Here is a 21,690-nt window from a genome sequence, read left to right as displayed (position 1 = left end):
GACTCACTTAGCCAGGAAAGGGGGTCTCAGCAGCGGCAGCAGTTAGGGGATGATCCAGCATTGCATAGCACCGTCCCGTCCATGCCGACAAGCAGCGTTGGTTCCACCCCGGGCGACGCACTGCTGGATAGATACCGTTTGGATGACATCTTGGAGAGCACTAACTGTGGGCTACACTTCAAAATGAAGAACATATCCATGAAGGTGGCGGACGCCATTGCTCATACAAATTCGCCCGATGCAACCTTCCATTGCAACCCGATTCCAGCCGGCTATGCTCGTGTCGTGGTTGATGAGGTGGTGGACCAATATTCGGGGCTAGAGCTTGACATTCGTGGAGGTGACGAGGAATGATGTCTACTACGCAACCTTCTTCTTGTAGACGTTGTTGGGCCTCCAAGTGCAGAGGTTTGTAGGACAGTAGCAAATTTCCCTCAAGTGGATGACCTAAGGTTTATCAATCCGTGGGAGGCGTAGGATGAAGATGGTCTCTCTCAAGCAACCCTACAACCAAATGACAAAGAGTCTCTTGTGTCCCCAACACACCCAATACAATGGTAAATTGTATAGCTGCACTAGTTCGGCGAAGAGATGGTGATACAAGTGCAATATGGATGGTAGATATAGGTTTTTGTAATCTGAAAATATAAAAACAGCAAGGTAACTAATAATAAAAGTAAGCACAAATGGTATTGCAATGCGTTGAAACAAGGCCTAGGGTTCATACTTTCACTAGTGCAAGTTCTCTCAACAATAATAACATAATTGGATCATATAACTATCCCTCAACATGCAACAAAGAGTCACTCCAAAGTCACTAATAGCGGAGAACAAACGAAAAGATTATGGTAGGGTACGAAACCACCTCAAAGTTATTCTTTCTGATCAATCCATTGGGCTATTCCTATAAGTGTCACAAACAGCCCTAGAGTTCGTAATAAAATAACACCTTAAGACACACATCAACCAAAACCCTAATGTCACCTAGATACTCCAACGTCACCTCAAGTATCCGTGGGTATGATTATACGATATGCATCACACAATCTCAGATTCATCTATTCAACCAACACATAGAACTTCAAAGAGTTCCCCAAAGTTTCTACCGGAGAATCGAGACGAAAACGTGTGCCAACCCCTATGCATAGGTTCATGGGCGGAACCCGCAAGTTGATCACCAAAACATACATCAAGTGAATCACGTGATATCCCATTGTCACCACAGATACGCACGGCAAGACATACATCAAGTGTTCTCAAATCATTAAAGACTCAATCCGATAAGAATACTTCAAAGGGAAAACTCAATCCATTACAAGAGAGTAGAGGGGGAGAAGCAACATAAGATCCAACTATAATAGCAAAGCTCGCGATACATCAAGATCGAATCACCTCAAGAACACGAGAGAGAGAGAGATCAAACACATAGCTACTGGTACATACCCTCAGCCCCGAGGGTGAACTACTCCCTCCTCGTCATGGAGAGCACCGGGATGATGAAGATGGCCACCGGTGAGGGTTCCCCCCTCCGGCAGGGTGCCGGAACAGGGTCCCGATTGGTTTTTGGTGGCTACAGAGGCTTACGACGGCGGAACTCCAGATCTATTCTATTCCCCAAAGTTTTTAGGGTATATGGATATATATAGGCGGAAGAAATACGTCAGGGGAGCCACGAGGGGCCCATGAGGGTGGAGGGCGCCCCAGGGGGGTGGGCGCGCCATCCTGCCTCGTGCCTTCCTCGTTGCTTTCTTGACGTGGACTCCAAGTCTCCCGGGTTGCTTTCTTTCCAAAAATAACTTCTCCAGAAGGTTTCATTCCGTTTCGACTCCGTTTGATATTCCTTTTCTTCAAAACACTGAAACAAGGAAAAAAATAGGAACTGGCACTGGGCTCTGGGTTAATAGGTAAGTCCCAAAAATAATATAAAAGTGCATAGTAAAGCCCATAAAACATCCAAGATGGATAATATAATAGCATGAATACTTCATAAATTATAGATACGTTGGAGACGTATCAGCATCCCCAAGCTTAATTCTTGCTCGTCCTTGAGTAGGTAAATGATAAAAGAAATAATTTATGAAGTGTGAATGCTAGCAGGTGCATAAGTTTGATCAATGATAATTTCAATCACCTTTTCTAGCATCATTATATGTCATAACAGTAGCTCAACTTATAGAACTTTGCATGATCAAGTAACAAACTATTCATATGTTAAAGTATAGATCATAAAATTTCTTGAAAACTAACAAACCGTGTTATTAGTCATCAAACAATTACAATTCATCTTATTTTCAGGAAGAGTCTATGTCAGAGCTTTGATTCAGCAAACTTCACATACTCAACTATCATTTAGTCTTCCATGATTGCTACCACTCAAAGCATATTTTTAGAACAAATAGTATTCATCGAACACAGAGAAAGATAGGGGCTTAATGTTTCGCCTCCCAACCTTTTACCTCGAGGGTAATGTCAACAATAATAATTCATGATCAAATATATTTGAATGGCCATATATGCTTAGATCTTTCCATCACATGATGCTTGCCAACTAAAGAGTAGGTTGGAATGAGAAGCAATACTACTGACTCTTGCATAAAAGTAAAAGATAGGCCCTTCGCAGAGGGAAGCAGGGATTTGCAGAGGTGCCAGAGCTCGAAGCAAAAACAGAGATGAAAATAATTTTGAGAGGTATTCTTTCATTGTCAACATAACGACCAAGAGTTCCCAATATCTTCCATACTACATACATTATAGGTGGTTCCCAAATAGAAAGGTAAAGATTTTTACTCCCCCTCCACCAACAATCATCAATCCATGGCTTGTCCGAAACAACGGGTGCCTCCAACTAACAACAATCCTGGGGGAGTTTTGTTTGCAATTATTTTTGATTTGATTTCGATCTTTTGATCATGGGAATGGGCATCCCAGTTACCAGCCATTTTCTCGTGAATGATGAGCGGAGTCCACTCATCGTGAGAATAACCCACCTAGCATGGAAGATACTGCTAGCCCCTAGTCGCTACATGAGCGATTCAGGCATACAAAACAGATTATTATTTGAAGGTTTAGAGTTTGGCACATGCAAATTTACTTGGAACGGCAGGTAAATACCGCATATAGGTAGATATGATGGACACTCATGGAAGAAACTTGGTTCAAGGAATTTGGATGCACAAGCAGTATTCCCGCTTAGTACAGATATTTTGGCTAGCAAAGGAATCTAAATAGCAAGCATCACATGTTAGAGGATCCAAAACAATATAACTTATACAAATATACTCAAGCATAACTCATTATGTTGTCTTGCTTGTCCAACTTCAACTAATTTGCTCAGGTTTGAAAATAATTAATGGGGATCACAATCATAGAAGATGTCCAAGATAGTATATTTATATGTGAAATCTCTCTTCCTTCAATATTCTTTCATGAATTGTTCAAGTGACCAATACAATGTTTGCTAACCTTCAATAAATTTACCACCATGGGAAGGTATTACTCCCCATGGGAAAGGATATGAAACATATATAATTTATGACATTCAAATCATTCAACTATTTACTCATACGATAAAAATGAAGCACACGAGTAAATGACAAACTACTCCAAAATGATATAAGTGAAGATTAATGAGTAGTTAAATAATTATGTAGCTATGTGAAGACTCTCTATCATTTAAGAATTTCAGATCTTGGTATTTTATTCAAACAGCAAGCAAGGCTAAATAAAATGACGCTCCAAGCAAAACACATATCATGTCGTGAATAAAAATATAGCTCCAAGTAAAGTTACCGATGAACGAAGACGAAATAGGGGATGCCTTCCGGGGCATCCCCAAGCTTAGGCTCTTGGTTATCCTTGAATATTACCTTGGGGTGCCTTGGGCATCCCCAAGCTTAGGCTCTTGCCACTCCTTATTCCATAATCCATCGAATCTTTACCCAAAACTTGAAAACTTCACAACACAAAACTTAACAGAAAATCTCGTGAGCTCCGTTAGCGAAACAAAACAAAACACCACTTCATGGTACTGTAATGAATTAATTCTTTATTTATATTGGTGTTAAACCTACTGTATTCCAACTTCTCTATGGTTAATAAACTATTTTACTAGCCATAGAGTCATCAAAATAAGCAAACAACACACGAAAAACAGAATCTGTCAAAAACAGAACAGTCTGTAGTAATCTGTAACTAACGCAAAATTCTGGAACTCCAAAAATTCTAAAATAAATTGGTGGACCTGAGGAATTTTTCTAGTAATCATATGCAAAAAGAATCAACTAAATAGCACTCTCCAGTAAAAAGTTTTAGATAATCTCGTGAGCACTAAAGTTTCTGTTTTTTACAGCATGATCATAAAGACTTCACCCAAGTCTTCCCAAAGGTTCTACTTGGCACAAATACTAATTAAAAAATAAAACCACATCTAAACAGAAGCTATATGGATTATTTATTCCTAAACAGAACCAAAAAGTAAGAAACTAAAATAAAATTGGGTTGCCTCCCAACAAGCGCTAACGTTTAACGCCCCTAGCTAGGCATGACGATTTCAATGATGCTCACATAAAAGATAAGAATTGAAACATAAAGAGAGCATCATGAAGAATATGACTAGCACATTTAATTCTAACCCACTTCCTATGCATAGGGATTTTGTGAGCAAATAACGTATGGGAACAATAATCAACTAGCATAGGAAGGCGAAACAAGCATAACTTCAAAACTTTAAGCACGTAGAGAGGAAACTTGATATTATTGCAATATGTAGAAGCATATGATCCTCTCTCATAATAATTTTTAGTAGCATCATGAATGACTTCAACAATATAACCAGCACCTAAATCATTCTTTTCATGATCTACTTGCATATAAATTTTACTACTCTCCTCATAAGCAAAATTCTTCTCATTCGGAATAGTGGGAGTATCATAAGAGACTTGAATACTATAAATTGTTTCCACATTAAAGGAGTAATGTTCATAAAAGGGTAATCATAATCATGAAAAGTTTTATAAATATAATCATCACTACTTTTTATAGCATAAGTTTCATCACAATAATCATCATAAGTAGCAACTTTGTTCTGATCATAATCAATTGAAACCTCTTCCGAAATAGTGGATACATCACTAAATAAAGTCATGACCTCTCCAAATCCACTTTCATAAATATTATAAGATTCAACATCCTCCAAAATACTGGGATCACTACTTCCTAAAGTTGACACTCTTCCAAACCCACTTTCATCAATATAATCATCATAAGTAGGAGGCATGTTATCATCATAACAAATTTGCATATCAAAACTTGGGAGACTAAAAATATCATCTTCATTAAACGTAGCATCCCCAAGCTTGGGACAAACATTAATTGCAGCAAATATATTCTCAAAAACATCATCTTCATCAAACATAGCATCCCCAAGCTTGGGCCTTTTCATATCATAAGCATGATCACTCTCATCATTAATAGTATGGATATCACCAATAGTATAGCAATTATCATATTCTTCCAAGCAAGTGACAAAAAGATTTTCAAGATCATAAGAAGTATCATTATCTTCCCAATCATAATCATCACAACAAGCAATAGGCATAACGAGATCATCATCAAGTGCATCATCTTCCACAATTATTTTTGATTCATTTTCATGAGGCACAACATTAATAGGAGCAACATTATTTGGGAGAGATATCTTTTACCTCTATTCCTTTTTCTTTTCTTCTTCTTCGCCACACCATGTGTGGGTTCAATCCTCTTTTTGGAGCTCCTTATTAATGAGATTGGTTGAATAGAAGGCTCCTCCTCGTTACCTGATTCATCATAAGAAATAATAGGAGGATATTGGGAAGTCTCTTCCCTTTCATTAGTATTCCTTTCATCTTCTATTTGTTTTCTTTTCTTTATGTAATTGGCAATATAAGGATTTTCAATGCAATTCACCGCACAATACATATAAATTTCTTCTAGATCAATATCGAGGAATTTCTCAAGGTTATATTCTTGAATAATCTTAGTTTGACGTTTCAATTCTTCATAACCCAAAAGCAGACTAAGTTCATTATGATGTGCAAGGGAAATCAAGTCATCACAATTTTTGGACAAGATACGATCATGAAACAATTTGCATTTGATATTTAAATGACCTGGTTCATTGCAAAGTTCGCAAGTACGGCTAAGATATTTTAAATTTTCAGCACTAACATTTAGCCTTTCTTGCAACCATTTAGCTTCTAAATGCTTATGCCTCTTGCAATATCTATCTTCCCTATTTGGTGTGAACTTGCAAACGCAATACACTCCACAAAAATCGACATGCTTATAAGAGATATTTTCATCATGACTAGTGCAATCATCATTAGTACTATGGATATTCAAGGAGTTCATACTAACAACATTGCAATCATGCTCATCATTCAAAGATTTAGTGCCAAACATTTTAATGCATTCTTCTTCTAACACTTTGGTACAATTTTCCTTCCCATCATACTCACGAAAGATATTAAAAAGATGAAGCGTATGAGGCAAACTCAATTCCATTTTTTGGTAGTTTCCTTTTCTAAACTAAACTAGTGCTAAAACAAGAAACAAAAAGATTCGATTGCAAGATCTAAAGATATACCTTCAAGCACTCACCTCCCCGGCAACGACGCCAGAAAAGAGCTTCGTTGACGGGGTGTGAGTGTCGCTTACCTAGCCTCCCCGGCAACGACGCCAGAAAAGAGCTTGATGTCTACTATGCAACCTTCTTCTTGTAGAAGTTGTTGGGCCTCCAAGTGCAGAGGTTTGTAGGACAGTAGCAAATTTCCCTCAAGTGGATGACCTAAGGTTTATCAATCCGTGGGAGGCGTAGGATGAAGATGGTCTCTCTCAAGCAACCCTGCAACCAAATAACAAAGAGTCTCTTGTGTCCCCAACACACCCAATACAATGGTAAATTGTATAGGTGCACTTGTTCGGCGAAGAGATGGTGATACAAGTGCAATATGGATGGTAGATATAGGTTTTTGTAATCTGAAAATATAAAAACAGCAAGGTAACTAATAATAAAAGTGAGCACAAACGGTATTGCAATGCGTTGAAACAAGGCCTAGGGTTCATACTTTCACTAGTGCAAGTTCTCTCAACAATAATAACATAATTGGATCATATAACTATCCCTCAACATGCAACAAAGAGCCACTCCAAAGTCACTAATAGCGGAGAACAAACAAAAAGATTATGGTAGGGTACGAAACCACCTCAAAGTTATTCTTTCCGATCAATCCATTGGGCTATTCCTATAAGTGTCACAAACAGCCCTAGAGTTCGTAATAAAATAAGACCTTAAGACACACATCAACCAAAACCCTAATGTCACCTAGATACTCCAATGTCACCTCAAGTATCCGTGGGTATGATTATACGATATGCATCACACAATCTCAGATTCATCTATTCAACCAACACATAGAACTTGAAAGAGTGCCCCAAAGTTTCTACCGGAGAATCAAGATGAAAACGTGTGCCAACCCCTATGCATAGGTTCATGGGCGGAACCCGCAAGTTGATCACCAAAACATACATCAAGTGAGTCACGTGATATCCCATTGTCACCACAGATATGCACAGCAAGACATACATCAAGTGTTCTCAAATCATTAAAGACTCAATCCGATAAGATTACTTCAAAGGGAAAACTCAATCCATTACAAGAGCGTAGAGGGGGAGAAGCAACATAAGATCCAACTATAATAGCAAAGCGCACGATACATCAAGATCGAATCACCTCAAGAACACGAGAGAGAGAGAGAGAGAGATCAAACACATAGCTACTGGTACATACCCTCAGCCCCGAGGGTGAACTACTCCCTCCTCGTCATGGAGAGCGCCGGGATGATGAAGATGGCCACCGGTGAGGGTTCCCCCCTCCGGCAGGGTGCCAGAACAGGGGCCCGATTGGTTTTTGGTGGCTACAGAGGCTTACGGCGGCGGAACTTCAGATCTATTCTGTTCCCCGAAGTTTTTAGGGTATATGGATATATATAGGTGGAAGAAATACATCAGAGGAGCCACGAGGGGCCCACGAGGGTGGAGGGCGCGCCCCCTGCCTCATGCCTTCCTCGTTGCTTTCTTGACGTGGACTCCAAGTCTCCCGGGTTGCTTTCTTTCCAAAAATAACTTCTCCAGAAGGTTTCATTCCGTTTCGACTCCGTTTGATATTTCTTTTCTTCGAAACACTGAAACAAGGGAAAAAATAGGAGCTGGCACTGGGCTCTGGGTTATTAGGTTAGTCCCAAAAATAATATAAAAGTTCATAGTAAAGCCCATAAAACATCCATGATGGATAATATAATAGCATGAATACTTCATAAATTATAGATACGTTGGAGACGTATCAAGGAACACACACTGGGAGAGGCCAAACATCATATCATCCTATGGAGAAAGGATTGCATCATCTTTCCAAGGCCACCGACACCGCGTCAGCCGACTCCTCCTTGAAGTTTGCCACCGCGTCAGCAGACTCCCGCTCCTCCAAGTCTGGCACAGCATCAGGCCACTCCTCCTGCTTCAAGTCCGGCACAGTGTCAGCAGACTCCTCCTCGAAGTCCGCCACTGCGTCAGCAGACTCCCGCTCCTCCAAGTCCACCAACGCGTCAGGCCACTCCTCCCAGTCAGGCACAGCGTCAGGCCACTCCTCCTGCTACAACTCAGCCACGTCAGCCGTCTCCGCCGCCTCAGCAATCGCAGAAGAGAGCCGCCGCAACTATGGTGCGTAGCGGTACGAGTCGAGGTAGTACATGAGGTACAGGCGGAGGCAAGCGATATAAATATGGTCCAAGCCTCGCTCCTCTTCCCTAGAGGCCTTACGACATGACCGAGGAGCAAAACGCAGCCATAGTGTAGGCCCAAGTGGACGCCCATTTTGGACCGAAACCGGCACCGCCGCCATGGGAGAAAGTGCCTAAGGAAAAGATTGGCCACTTCATTCGTATGGCTAGACCACCAGCTCCCAAGCCTGTTGACTCAGACTATGAGCGCCGAATCAGGAAGGCACATCGAGCACGACTACAGAAGGAGTCGAGCTCGAGCTCGAGCCAAGCAGCTGGCAAAAAATGCGGGAAAACCGTTCCCCAGCTGGGAGAACAGTCGGCGCAGTCGACCCCCCCCCCCCCCGCTTGTTGTGCCAACAACACATGAGAATACCGCCGCCCTATATATATGTGGGCAAACCGTTCCCCAGCTTGGCAATCTGGTAATAACCGAGGAGCATATAATGCAGGCTGAAATGCTCGGTATCACTGTTGGACAACTCCTCGAGATCGAGCCCATGTTTCCGCTTAGAGAGGAGGAAATAAAACGGAAATATGTCCGCGGCCAACCTTTGGTCGAGCCCAAGGAGGTCAAGAACCTCCCAACGAGAATGTATGAATTGCATGATTGGTACATGAAAATTACCAAGAGTTCCAATCGAGAGTCCCTCACGGTGAATGTCAAGGAAGAGCATTACTTCCATAAGCTAGCTCTGTCCGTTGAGTAATCAGAACTATTTCAGTTATTCAATCAAGATGCACTCGACAAATCTCTCGTCAATTGCTGTAATTATCCTCACTATATTCTTTTTTGTGGTATTATACAGGATGAAGATGTATGAAATGAAAAAAGCTGGACGCTATGGCATTGGGTTCATTGACCCAAATACCATTAATGAAACAACATGGAAATTGGAATGGTATAAACAAGATGTAGAGAATAAAATGCTAGAGTTCTTGAAGCGCCTCAATACCAATGAAGATATACTACTTCCTTACAACTTCCTGTGAGTCACACTGTCTTGTACTACAAATTCTGTTTCCGCTTATTAGCTAGCTAGATGTTAATAATTAAGTGTATATGGTTTAGGGTAGTTTCTTAGTGTTATGCACATGCCCGCTTAATTAAGACATGCAAACGTGTGCGCATGTAGTTACCACTGGATCTTGTTAGACATTAAAGTTGATGAAGGAAAAGTTGAAGTACTGGACTCACTACTTAAAAAAGAAAGTGACTACACCATCTTGAAAGGGATAGTCGGCAGGTAATTTCAATCATTATTAACTATATCTCGGCCTATTTAGTTCGTCATTTCCTGATATCAATTATTTAATATAATAACCCTTTATTAGTTTTCTTTGCCGGCGGGCAGGGCTTGGGCAAAGTTCATCAAGGCGACTCCAGGCAAATGGCGAGAAAAGCTGTTTTGGTATAGTAGTACTAGCTAGCTACCATCTCTTTAATTCTTGTTTCAATACCATTAATTAATTATCATGCTTGATTAATTATTATCTGGTTAAATTTCATTCTCGTAAAGGCCCTGAAGCAGGCGCCGGGGACTGATCTGTGTGCATACTACGTTTGCGAGAACATTCGCATGGTGGCGTCCGAAATGAGCAAATCTCAAAGACAGGAATGGGTACGTTTGTCATAACACTATTCATAATTTTTACATCATTATCAATATCTAGTCACACAACTAATACACATGCATATTGATCTCCTTCTTAACAGTTCAAAGAGGTGCGGGAGAAGCTCCTACCAACGGAGCACATACTAGCACTTAAGAGGAAAATAGCGGGATTTTTGCTCGACCAGGTCATAGATCCCAAAGGATAATACTATTATCCGCTACCGCCCCCATGAACCACTCCCAATTGTCATCGTGCTTCGAAGGCACCAAGGCAACATGTAGGAGAAATTGTATATATATATATATACATGTGTAGGTGTGAATATGGTGGTTGTGAGACATTCGATGATATATATATATATATATATATATATATATATATATATATATATATATATATATATATGGAAAATCCATCCTACCACCCGGTGGTAGTTACCCCACATGTCTCATATACTACCATATGGTACTATATATATTATTTTATTATTTTAAATATGTTCATATACTATATCTAAGCTATTTCAAAGCAAGTTACATGAAAAAATGGCATATGAGCCCATAGTTTTTGTTATATTTGTGAAATACATACATATTTATGCGTAAAAAAAGCATACTCAAAAAATGGTACATACTACTTAAAAATTAGTATATATACTACCTAATCATTGTTATATACTACATACTACACATACATACTCTCGGTTTCGACAGATACTACATACAACATACAAAATGCAAGTGGTGGTAACTACCACTGCTTGTAGGAAACATTTGTCATATATATATATATATATATATATATATATATATATATATATATATATATATATATATATATATATATATGTGACATATATATTCTACGAGAAATTCTATTTATATATATGCATAACGTGTATAATATGTAGTATCGTAAAATACTAGCAAACAAAAAAGAATTAAATGAAAAACACAAAATTAAAGGAAAAATAAAAAATAAAACCAAAACCCCCCAAATATTTTAGTACCGGTTGGTGTTACCAACCGGTACTAAAGGGCTTGCCGCCCCCGGTACTAAAGGGTGGACCTTTAGTCCCCACTCTTTAGTGCCGGTTGCAGAACCGGCACTAAAGGCCCTTACGAACCGGTGATACATCCCGGTTCCGCACTAGTGTCCGCCTCGATCCGGTTGGGCGGCGGCGTGCGCCTCGGCCTCGGAACCTTCGACACCGCCCAGGACGGCGCCCGTGCGTACGACACTGCGGCGTGGCGCCTCCGGCGGTCCCGTTGGGACATGAACTTCACCGACGTGGCGACGCCGGAGCGGGCACATGAGTTGGCTCCTTTCCCGCAGCTTATCACGGGCGAGGATCGGCGCAAAACTGGAGGGGGAGCGCCGTCTCAGCCTGGCCGAGATGGACGAGGAAGCCATGGCGCTGTGGAGGCAACGCTTTCCGCAAGATATAATCAACGAGGAACAGTTCTTCGCTGAGAGGAGGGCGGAGAGGGAGGAGAGGAGGAAGGAGCGAGCCGTCTATCGCGAGGACAAGCGAACGCGGAAGGCGGTCGCTAAATACAACATCGCGCTAGGAGATGCGTCGTCCTGGGACTCCCGCGACGAGCGGTTCCTTGACGCCTACGCTCCAACGTCTGAGGAGGACATCACCGAGGCAGAGTCCGAGTTGGAGAATAACGAGTAGTAGTAGTTTCTCGTTTTATTTCTGTATCGTAGAACTATGTACTATAGATTATGTATTGTAGGAGAAGACTGAACTATGTACACATTTATATAAAATATAGCGCGCCTGCTGGAGCGGCTCTGGCGCGCTTTATTTTACGGCGGCCGCTGGAGCCAGCGCACCGCCACGCGCAAAACCTGGCTCACCCAGCGCTGTATTTTGACTTTTAACACGCCGCGCGTTGCGCGACTGTTGGATATGCTCTTAAACTGATCTTTACCCTGCTCACAGGGCGCCTCTACTCTTCTCGTTAGTCTGCCGTGCGTGCACTTTTACCTAGCTAGCTGATTATGTAGTGCATTAGTGTCCAGTCTGTGATCGTGCAATGTATGTTCGTTTTGTTGACTTTTAGGTTGAGTCATATGCATGCATGTAGATGTAGGTACCTTTGCGAATGTTGAAATTTAAGCTAACTTTGTACCCACGAGTTAGGACGTCATACTAGCGTGCGCACATTCAGAGGATAAGTGTTAAATTGTGACGTTTAAACACATTACTCGCTATATCAGCTCTTGCCACCCGTATGCGAGCAACAATAGAAACAAAACGACAATCTTTTTAAGGTTTCAAAAACAAATTCTACTAAAAAAAATAACCAAAATATGACCCTTTTGCTTAGCAGCCGCTGACACCGTGATGAACTTACCTAGGTCGGCCCAAGGAATCTGAACGTAATAATCGCCGATGCCTCGCAGCAGCACAATAGTCGCACGTAATTGATGTAGTTGCGGGAACATACCTTCGGTCACAAGGTGATCCAGAACACAAAATATTTTACCCTTGCATTGACTGACTATACCGGTAGAAAAATAGCATAACCGTCAACACAATGTAAGAGTAACTCTTGCAGACCCTTTAAAACACGCCGACCCGTGAAAAGACTGTTCGTTTACGGTTTCTTGCAAAAAAGTGACCCGATTAGACACCATATCGGCCTGCGACTTGTAAAAAGGTTTGCGGGGCGCGAAAAAACCTCGCCCTCAACCTTTAGATTCACGGCGTGGGAGGCCGACCAGAGTGTGACCCCTATCGGCTGCGAGATTTGGTGGGAGGGACATTTCCGCGCGGCAGTTCCCGCCTCCTCCCCCCTTCCGCCGCTAACCACCTCCCTCCGCCCGCGCCGAAGCACCTTCCCCGCCTTCCCTCCACCGCCATGGAAGCCTCCTAGCCGTCGGCCATCACCGCGGATGCCATCCACGAGCCATTCCCGTCAGCAGATCTCGTCACCGGCGATGTTGCGCCCGTCGTCGTTCAAGGCTCTGCCGCGCCGCCCCGCAAGTGGCAGGGCAACATAGTCGTTTAGGGCGGTGCTCCCACAGGCTCCGGCGGGAAGACACGCGTGCCCGCCGCCCCCGCCGCCACAACCGATGCGAATCTGGTGCGTCCCGTGCCGGTGAAGAAAGGGAAGGTTGCCGATTGAAGCGCAAGAAGACCTCCACAAAAGCGACCCCGCCAACACCCCCCCCCCCCCGATAGCTCTGGCAAGAGCTGCCTCGAGGATGCCCGCCGATGGCGCTGTTGCCGCTGCCCCCGAGGTGTTCAACGGAACGGCCTCGAGGTATGATGCTTGGATTGCTTGCAATTCTTTAACTTTTGTGCATTGCGCGTGTTCGTGATTTGTCGAGCGAAATTGCAGCGCCTGTTTGCATGATGCCATGGCCGACTTCGTGCAAATGTTGGACGACAACACCGTCGACATCGATCAAGCCCCGATCGGTGATTACGGTTACAATGAGATGGATGGTGGCGTGCATGGGCACGGTGAGGAGGAAGATGATGTGGAGGATGTTGATGAGGGGGTGTTCGACGAAGCGCAAGCATAGTCACGCGCATGATCGAAGAACTACACGCCATTGAAAGATTAAGTCTTGATCAAGGCTTGGGAATCGGTGTCTCTTGATGCGTGCATCGGCACCGACCAAACCGCCAAGCGGTAATGGCAAAGGATCGAGGATCAATACCTCCGCATGATGGCAAAGTATCCAAACCGGACACGACGCACCTTTTGGTCTCTTCAAGGTCGTTGGGATGTGATCAAGCCGATTTGTAGCCGTTCGGCCGCATGCTCGCAACAAGTCAACAATGCACCTCCAAGTGGTACCGTTGAAGCCGACTATGTGAATTGGCTTTCATGTCCCAAGTTGTGCAAATCTTTTGTAGCCGTGGGAGAGATTGCATAATTTGACATTGTTTTCATTTTGTAGGAGAAAATTGCACAAGAAAGGTACAAGGACATGGAAACTTCTGGCAAAAAGGCATTTCAACTTGAGCATTGTTGGGAACTTCTCAAAGAAAGCGAGAAGTGGAAGTTAATTGACAAGGAATCGCCACCGAAGAGAGGTGCACTCACCAAGATTGATGATGATGATGATGATGAAGATGACGATGACCCAAGAAACAAGAACAAACCTTATGGAAACAAGAAGGCGGGGAGCCACCAGAGGGATGATGGACCTTGTGCGTCTCGCCTCTGGCGATTGCGCCGCCCCCGTCCTCGCGCCCCTCGCCGGCGGCTTGCTTCCCGCCCCTGTCCCCCCCGGCTCCTCCGACGGCGATGCCCCGGCCATCCCCACCCTCACCCCCGTCCTCTCCCGCCCCTCGCTCGGACGGCCTGGGGTGGGCGGACGTGGCTGCGGAGGAGGATCTCGGGAATGCTGTCGCGGTGGCGGCAGGCGCTCGCCACCCTCCCCGGCGTTTCGGTGACCAGCTGGCTGAGGCCGTCGCCGCTTCTCTCCCAGCTACTCCCCTGGCCGGTGATGCGATCCCCTCTCCCGGCCCCCTCATCACTGACCCGCCATCGATTCCCTCCCTGCTGCCCCCTCCCCGTCCTTTGCAGCGCGGCGGCTCCCGCCCATCTGCACCACCTTCCCCACCTCCCCCTGGCGCTGGCAGCGGTGCTAGTCGTCGGGGTCGTGGGGCCTGGTCCTTGAACTAGGGGGTGGCCGGACGGGCCGATCTCGGGATGGCGGCGCTCTCGTGGCGGCGCTCTGCCGACGCTCGTCGGTCCCTGCGGCTGGAATTGGCCCCTCCTTGCTCGGCTCCGGCCGCTGCAGTGCGTGGGGGCCCAAAATTCCGCGCTTTCCGGCCGGTCCCGGCCGTGCCGTGCTCTCCGTCGGCGCCGGCGGCGCTGCGGTCGCGGGTGCAAACCCTTCCTTCCCCCCACGCGCCCCCGTGTGGTGGGCTGGGCCGACGTGGGCCTTGTGGGCCGGCCACGTCGGGGGGGCTCATTCCCTCTCCCTGGCCTTCCTTGGTTGGGCCAGCCCAAGCTGGGCCGAGCGGGTCTCTCCCCTCCCTCGGCCCAACCCAGCTCCCCTCCTTAGGGTTCTCGCAGGACGCTGGCTCCCCATCCCAGCCCCGTCCCACATCCCCCTCGCCGCCACCCCACCTCTCCCTCGCGCCCTCCCCCGCATCGCTCTCCCCGCCGACCGCCTCTTGTGCTCCCTCCCTCGCCCCCATCTGCCAGCCCCTCATGGCCCGCGATGCCGGTGACGGCGAGCTACGCCCAAAGCGCCGTGCGCCGGGCCGCGATGTGGCCCCTCGGCCGTCACCGGATGGCTCGCGTCGGGAGGCTGAGCTTCGGGAGGCTTTGGTGCGCGGCAAGGAGGCAGCGCCGTCCGAGGGTTCTGACTGGCGCACGGCCCACCCCCGGGAGCGCTCCCCCTCTTCGTGGCGTGGCCGCGGCCGGGATCGGGATCGTCCGTCTCCCCGTCGATCCCGGTCGCCACCCCGGTCGGGTCGTTCTGAGGCCTCCCCGCCCCGGCGCTACGACCCTCCCCGCCGCCAGGCCCAGTTCCCTCCGGCCCGCCCCAACAATGGCAACAACCACAATGGTCGTGGAGCGTTCGCTAAGAAGAAGAAGAAGCGTGGAGCGCAATCTCAGCTGGGTGGTCCGGCCTCCTCAGTCACCCACCCGCCCGTTCCGGCCGTCCCCCCGCCTGCTGTGTCGGCTGCTACGTGCTTCAACTGCGGGGTGACTGGGCACTGCCAGGTCGACTGTACTCAGCCCCTGGCCTGCTTCCGCTGCTCGAGTACTGATCATCCCGCCGTGCTCTGCCCCGACCTCTAGCCCATTGGGGTGCTTGGGCTGTTCGGTTACGCGCTTGACGATCTGGGCTTCTTCCAGATGGACCTCCCCGCGACCCGGGCCGCTCCGCCCATGTTCGCTCTTATCTCGGTCTTGGACGGCAAGACGGCGTCCCCGGCCATCATCTCCGACGAGCTTCGCCACCTGTTCAACCCGGACTGGGATTGGGAGGTCTCCCTGATCTCCAACCGGGAGTTCACGGTGATCTTCCCCGACCCCGTCAGCCTTCGTTATGGCACCCACAGCGCCAGACTCACGCTCGCCCTCAACCAGCTCTCAGTCCGCATCTCGGTCCCCTCGGTGGACCCTCTCGCCGTGGCCACCCTGTCCATGGTCTGGGTGCAGATTCGTGGGCTCCCCGCTCCTGCCCGCGACGAGGGTGTCCTCTGGGGCTTGTCCCGCATGCTGGGCAAGTTTGTAGCGGTGGACTGTGCCTCTCTGCCCAAGGGCCCGGCTGTGCGGATGCAGATTAAATCCCCCGACCCCTCCAAGCTCAAGTCGACGATCCGCATGTTCTTCAACGACGTTGGCTACGACCTGCACGTCTCTGTTGAGGGTGGGACTTCCACTGATCCCCTCAACCCGGAGGCGGGAGGTGGCGCCGCTCCAGGATCAGATGGGGGGGCTAACGCTCCGGGCTCCCCCCGAGATCCCCATCGCCGTTCTCCCCGCTCTGAGGCCTCTGACGACGACTCGTCTGATGCGGAGGATGATGGGCCTCCCGCTGGCTCCTCCCACCCCTCGACCACCCACGGTGTGGGTCACGGCGCCTCCGATGCCGATCCTGCAGACGATTGTCAGGACATCGCGGCGATCGCGGCCATGCTCGACGAGGCCGCATCCTCCCCCCTGGCGCCACTCTCCCTCCACCCTTCCTTCCTCCGATGTCCGTATCTGAGGAGGAGGAGAGCGAGGTCAGTCGGGGTAGCATGGAGGTCCGTCCTCCCCGTGGCTGGTATCCCCGATGCCAGGCCGGGAGGACTTCTTGGTGCCATCACCTCCGGAGTCTCCCGTGGCTCCGCCCCCTCCCCCGTCTTCCAGGCTCCCCAGGTCTCGGGGCCGTCCTCGCTCGGCCTCTACTCCGGTTTCCTCTGCCCGAAAGAGTGCCAGGCACGGGCGGCGTCGGGACTTTCCGGGGCGTCCCCGAACACGGTGGAGAAGGCTTCTCGACGTGCCGCTATCCGCAACCTTGACTCGGGTCCGTCTGTCTCCCAAGCCCCTTGCTCTGATTCTGAGGATTTCTGTGATGCATCCTTTTCCGCTCTTGCTGGGGTTCCTCTTGGTCACCTTGCCAAGGTAGCGGCTGATTCGGCTATTGTGTTCCGTGGCGAGAAGGGCCCGGTCCTTAGCAGCTTGCGTCCCTCCAGGCAAAAGAAATCCTGGAGGGCCACCTCGCAGCCACTAGGGCCCGCGAGGCGGCAGCAGCTGCGGAAGCCCCCACCCCTCCACCTCGCCGTCCCCGTGGTCGTGTCCACTCTGAGGCCAACCCTGGTGAGGTCTGTGGTCGTACTCGGTCTCGCACTGCTCAATTACGCCGTGCTCTTAGCGCTGCTTCCACTGTTGGGTCCAGGGAGGACCCGTTAGGCGAGTGATCATGCACGCTCTTTTTTGGAACCTGCGGGGCTTTGGCCATGATGGCCGCCGCAGGCAGCTCATAGATTACATGCGTGTGGAGGCCATTGATGTGGTGGCGATCCAAGAGACAATGTGCACTGAGTTCTCTCTAGTGGAACTTGAGCGTCTTAGTAGACACCTTTTCGCCTGGCACTGGTTGCCATCTAGTGGGGTGACAGGTCACTCCGGTGGCATCCTTTTAGGTGTGAAGGATGCCACCTTTGAGGTGGGCTCCATGGACCGTGGAACCCACTTTGTTAGCATGGAAGTCTGGGAACGTGACGTGAACTTCAAATGGGAGATCATAGTGGTCTATGGTCCGGCCGATCACAGTCGATCCGCCGCCTTCTTAGCAGAGCTTCATGCCAAGATCTCCTCCGCGACCCTCCTGGTCGTGGTTGGAGGCGACTTCAACCTCCTTCGATCCGCTGAGGAAAAGAATAACTCTCGGGTGGATTTGGCCGGGATGCGTCGTTTCAATGACTGGGTCGCGGATCCGGGTCTTCGTGAGCTAGACAGGGTCGGGGCTCGTTTTACCTAGACTAATCGACGGGTCTCCCCGACCCTTAGCGTGCTTGATCGGGTGTTTGTCTCCCCGGATTGGGAACTTCGGTTCCCTTTGGCCTCTCTTCAGGCCATTACCCGTATTGGTTCTGACCACGTCCCCCTCCTCTTAGCCTCTATGGATGAACGGCCTCGCCCTCCCCCGCGGTTCCGTTTCGAGAACTTCTGGCTTCGGCAACCAGGCTTTGTGGAAGCCGTCCAGACTCACTGGGTCTCGGCTCGCGCCGAGCCCCATACAAAGATGTCTATCCTCGATGAATGGCATCATTTGTCCAAATGATCCCGACAGTTCATGAAGGGATGGGGGGGCGAACATTGGGAGAGATCTTCGTATTCAGAAGGCTTCCCTCCTCGAGGAGATCCGGGACCTTGACCTCCGCGCAGATATCTCTGGGATCTACGCGGAGGAATGGATGAATAGATATAATTTGGAGGACTCCCTTATGGAGATTTACTCCAAGGAGGAAGAGTTTTGGCGCCAACGCGGTTCCATTAACTGGGTGCTATTTGGGGATGCCAACACTGCTTACTTCCAGGCCATCGCTAATGGCCATAGGCGACGTTGTTCTATCCCTCTCCTTTGGGAGGGTGGATAGTTGTTTCAAGATCCTCAGGCTATCCGCCTGCTAGTGGACGACTTTTACAAGTCTCTATTTTAGGGACGGCAGCGGAATGGTGTCGCCTTGGCCGACCATATCTGGTCACGCGACCAACAGATTTCCCCTGAGGAAAATGCAACCCTGCTGGCCCCCTTCGATGCTGCAGAAGTGGAGACCTTTGTCAAGGCTATGAACCCGATGTCGGCCCCAGGCCCCGATGGCTTGCAGGTTCGCTTTTTCCAGGCCTTCTGGCCGATGGTCAAGGATATCATCCTTGATCTGTTTAGCGAGTTCTCTAGGGGCACCCTAGACATGTCCCGACTCAACTACTGGATTATCTCCTTGATTCCCAAGGTACCGGGAGCGGCGGACATTAGACAATTCCGTCCGATCACAGTCCTCAATGTGATTTTTCGGATCCTCGCTAAAGGGTACGCCACTAGGGCGGCCCTTATTGCTCCTCGGATTCATCACCCGAACCAGTCGGCCTTCACAAAAGGGAGATATATCTTAGATGGGATCCTTGCCCTCCATGAGATTATCCATGAGGTTAAGAGCAAACACCTCCATGCGGTCTTTTTCAAGATCGATTTCCATAAAGCCTATGATACTGTTCACTGGTCTTTCCTTCGGGAGTGTTGCTGAAATGTGGCTTTGACCCCCACTGGGTGGCCTGGGTGATGCAATTAGTTACGAGTGGCCGGACGGCTGTTAACATCAATGGGGAGGTTGGACCTTACTTCATGACTGGCCAAGGGGTCCGGCAGGGAGACCCGATCTCCCCATTCTTATTCAACCTTGTGGTTGGTGCGCTCGCCTCGATTCTGGACTTGGCCAAGCGTGCGGGTCACATTAGAGGGGTTTGCCCTCATTTGGTGACTCCTGGGGGTTTGACCCATCTCCAATATGCGGATGACACCATTATGATGGTGGAGGGATCAGATGAGGATATTCAAAACCTCAAATTCCTCCTCTGCTTCCAGGAAATGTCGGGCCTCAAAATGAACTTTGCCAAGAGCGAGGTAATGGTCATGGGATATTCCCAAGGGGAGGCCCAGCGGATTGCCAACCGTTTGAACTGCCGCCTGGGGTCCTTCCCGATGACTTATCTAGGCATGCCCCTTAGTGATGCACGACTCCTGGAAAAGGATCTCCGTCCAATAGTCGCCAAGATCCAACCTAGAATGGAGCCTTGGCAAGGGAGATGGCTTTCCAAAGCCGCTCGAGTGATTCTAATGAACTCCTCCCTTATTAGCCTACTGATGTATATCATGGGATTCTATAGCCTACATGAATCCCTTCATCAGGAAGCTACCAAACTACTCTCCCGCTTCTTTTGGGCGGAGAGAACAATAAGCAGAAGTACCATATGGTCAAATGGTCTGAGATCTGCAAACCTAAGGACCAGGGGGGCTTGGGGGTCATCTCCTCGAAGCGTATGAACATTGCCCTCCTGTCCAAATGGCTTTGGCGGATCCAAACTGAGGAGGGCGGCCTGTGGCTTCAGATTATATGTGGGAAGTACCTTCGCGGGCAACCATTAGCGTTTGCCTCTAGGTCTGGAGGCTCCCAATTCTGGCAATCGGTGATGTCTTTGTTACCGGTTCTGCGCATTGGGACCTCCATCCAGATAGGCTCTGGGGCTGCCACAATTTTTTGGCTGGATAAATGGGCGGGACCTCGCCCCTTTGCAGAGCGGTTTGTTGCTCTATTCTCTATCTGTGTTCGCTCATAGATCTCTGTGGCCGCGGCCCTAGAGAACCTAGGCGCGATTGCCTTCCGCCGCACCTTCGGGGCGGTCGAACTCTCGCAATGGGATGAATGATTTGAATGCATTGCCCTTCATCCTCCTTCTCTGGAACCGGATTCGCTCTCTTGGCACCTCGAGCCAAGCGGTAGATTTTCGACTAGATCTCTGTACTAGGCGATTGTGCCTACTCCTGGTCCAGCGGAGCTCACGGTGCTCTGGGAGATCAAACTCCCTCTGAAGATCCGTATTTTTTATGGCAATGGGTGAGAGGATGCCTCCCCTCAGGCACCGAGGTCCGAATGCGTAATGGACCTGGGGATGGTCTATGCCCCATTTGTCTGGTACCGGAAGATTGCAACCACATCTTCTTCAGGTGCCCGGCAGCTCAGTTCTTATGGAGTTGCTTCCGGGAGGTGGTTGGGGGCACATGGTGCCATGACAACCTCCCGGATTTGTTCGCGGAGGTCTTTCGGCTCCCCGGGACTAGGCGCGCCCCTATTTGGGTCGCGCTAGGTACCCTTGCCTGGTCCCTTTGGTGTACCCGCAATAAATTAGTCATCGGACGAGTGATTCCGTCCCGTGTGACTGATGTGATCAACAGAATGTGTGGCTTCTTGCAGCTATGGAGACCGCTTAGTAAGCGGAGCGACCGAGGCGTCATCGACAACATCATGGCGGGTCTTCGTGCCTCGGCGGCATCTTTTGCTCCTCCCCCGCCGCCTCCCCCGCCCCCTCCTGAGCCAGATTAGCTTTTCCTAGTAGTCTTATTTGGGGCTTGTCTTGCTGTGCCCCCAGCATGATTCTATGACTTATTGTACTTGAAACTGTTGTGTTGGATGCTTGGTGGTATGCTTTATAATATAAAGCGGGGGGGGGGGGGGGACCCTTTTCGTTGAAACAAGAAGGCCAAAGACAAGATCAAGAAGGAA

General features: G+C 48.4%; 1 protein-coding gene across 1 annotated transcript; it reads left to right on the top strand.

Moving 5' to 3' along the window:
- The first annotated feature begins 17,828 nt into the window (after positions 1–17,828).
- On the top strand, positions 17,829–18,389 carry LOC109735254 (uncharacterized). Its single transcript, XM_020294458.1, has one exon. It carries the CDS (start codon positions 17,829–17,831, stop codon positions 18,387–18,389), a length of 561 nt encoding a protein of 186 aa, XP_020150047.1.
- Positions 18,390–21,690: the final 3,301 nt, after the last annotated feature.

This window comes from Aegilops tauschii, chromosome 1 (assembly GCF_002575655.3).
Source record: "Aegilops tauschii subsp. strangulata cultivar AL8/78 chromosome 1, Aet v6.0, whole genome shotgun sequence".
Taxonomy (NCBI): domain Eukaryota; kingdom Viridiplantae; phylum Streptophyta; class Magnoliopsida; order Poales; family Poaceae; genus Aegilops; species Aegilops tauschii.
The sequence above is the reverse complement of the archived record's forward strand: the minus strand, read 5'-3'. Positions and strand labels throughout refer to the sequence as shown.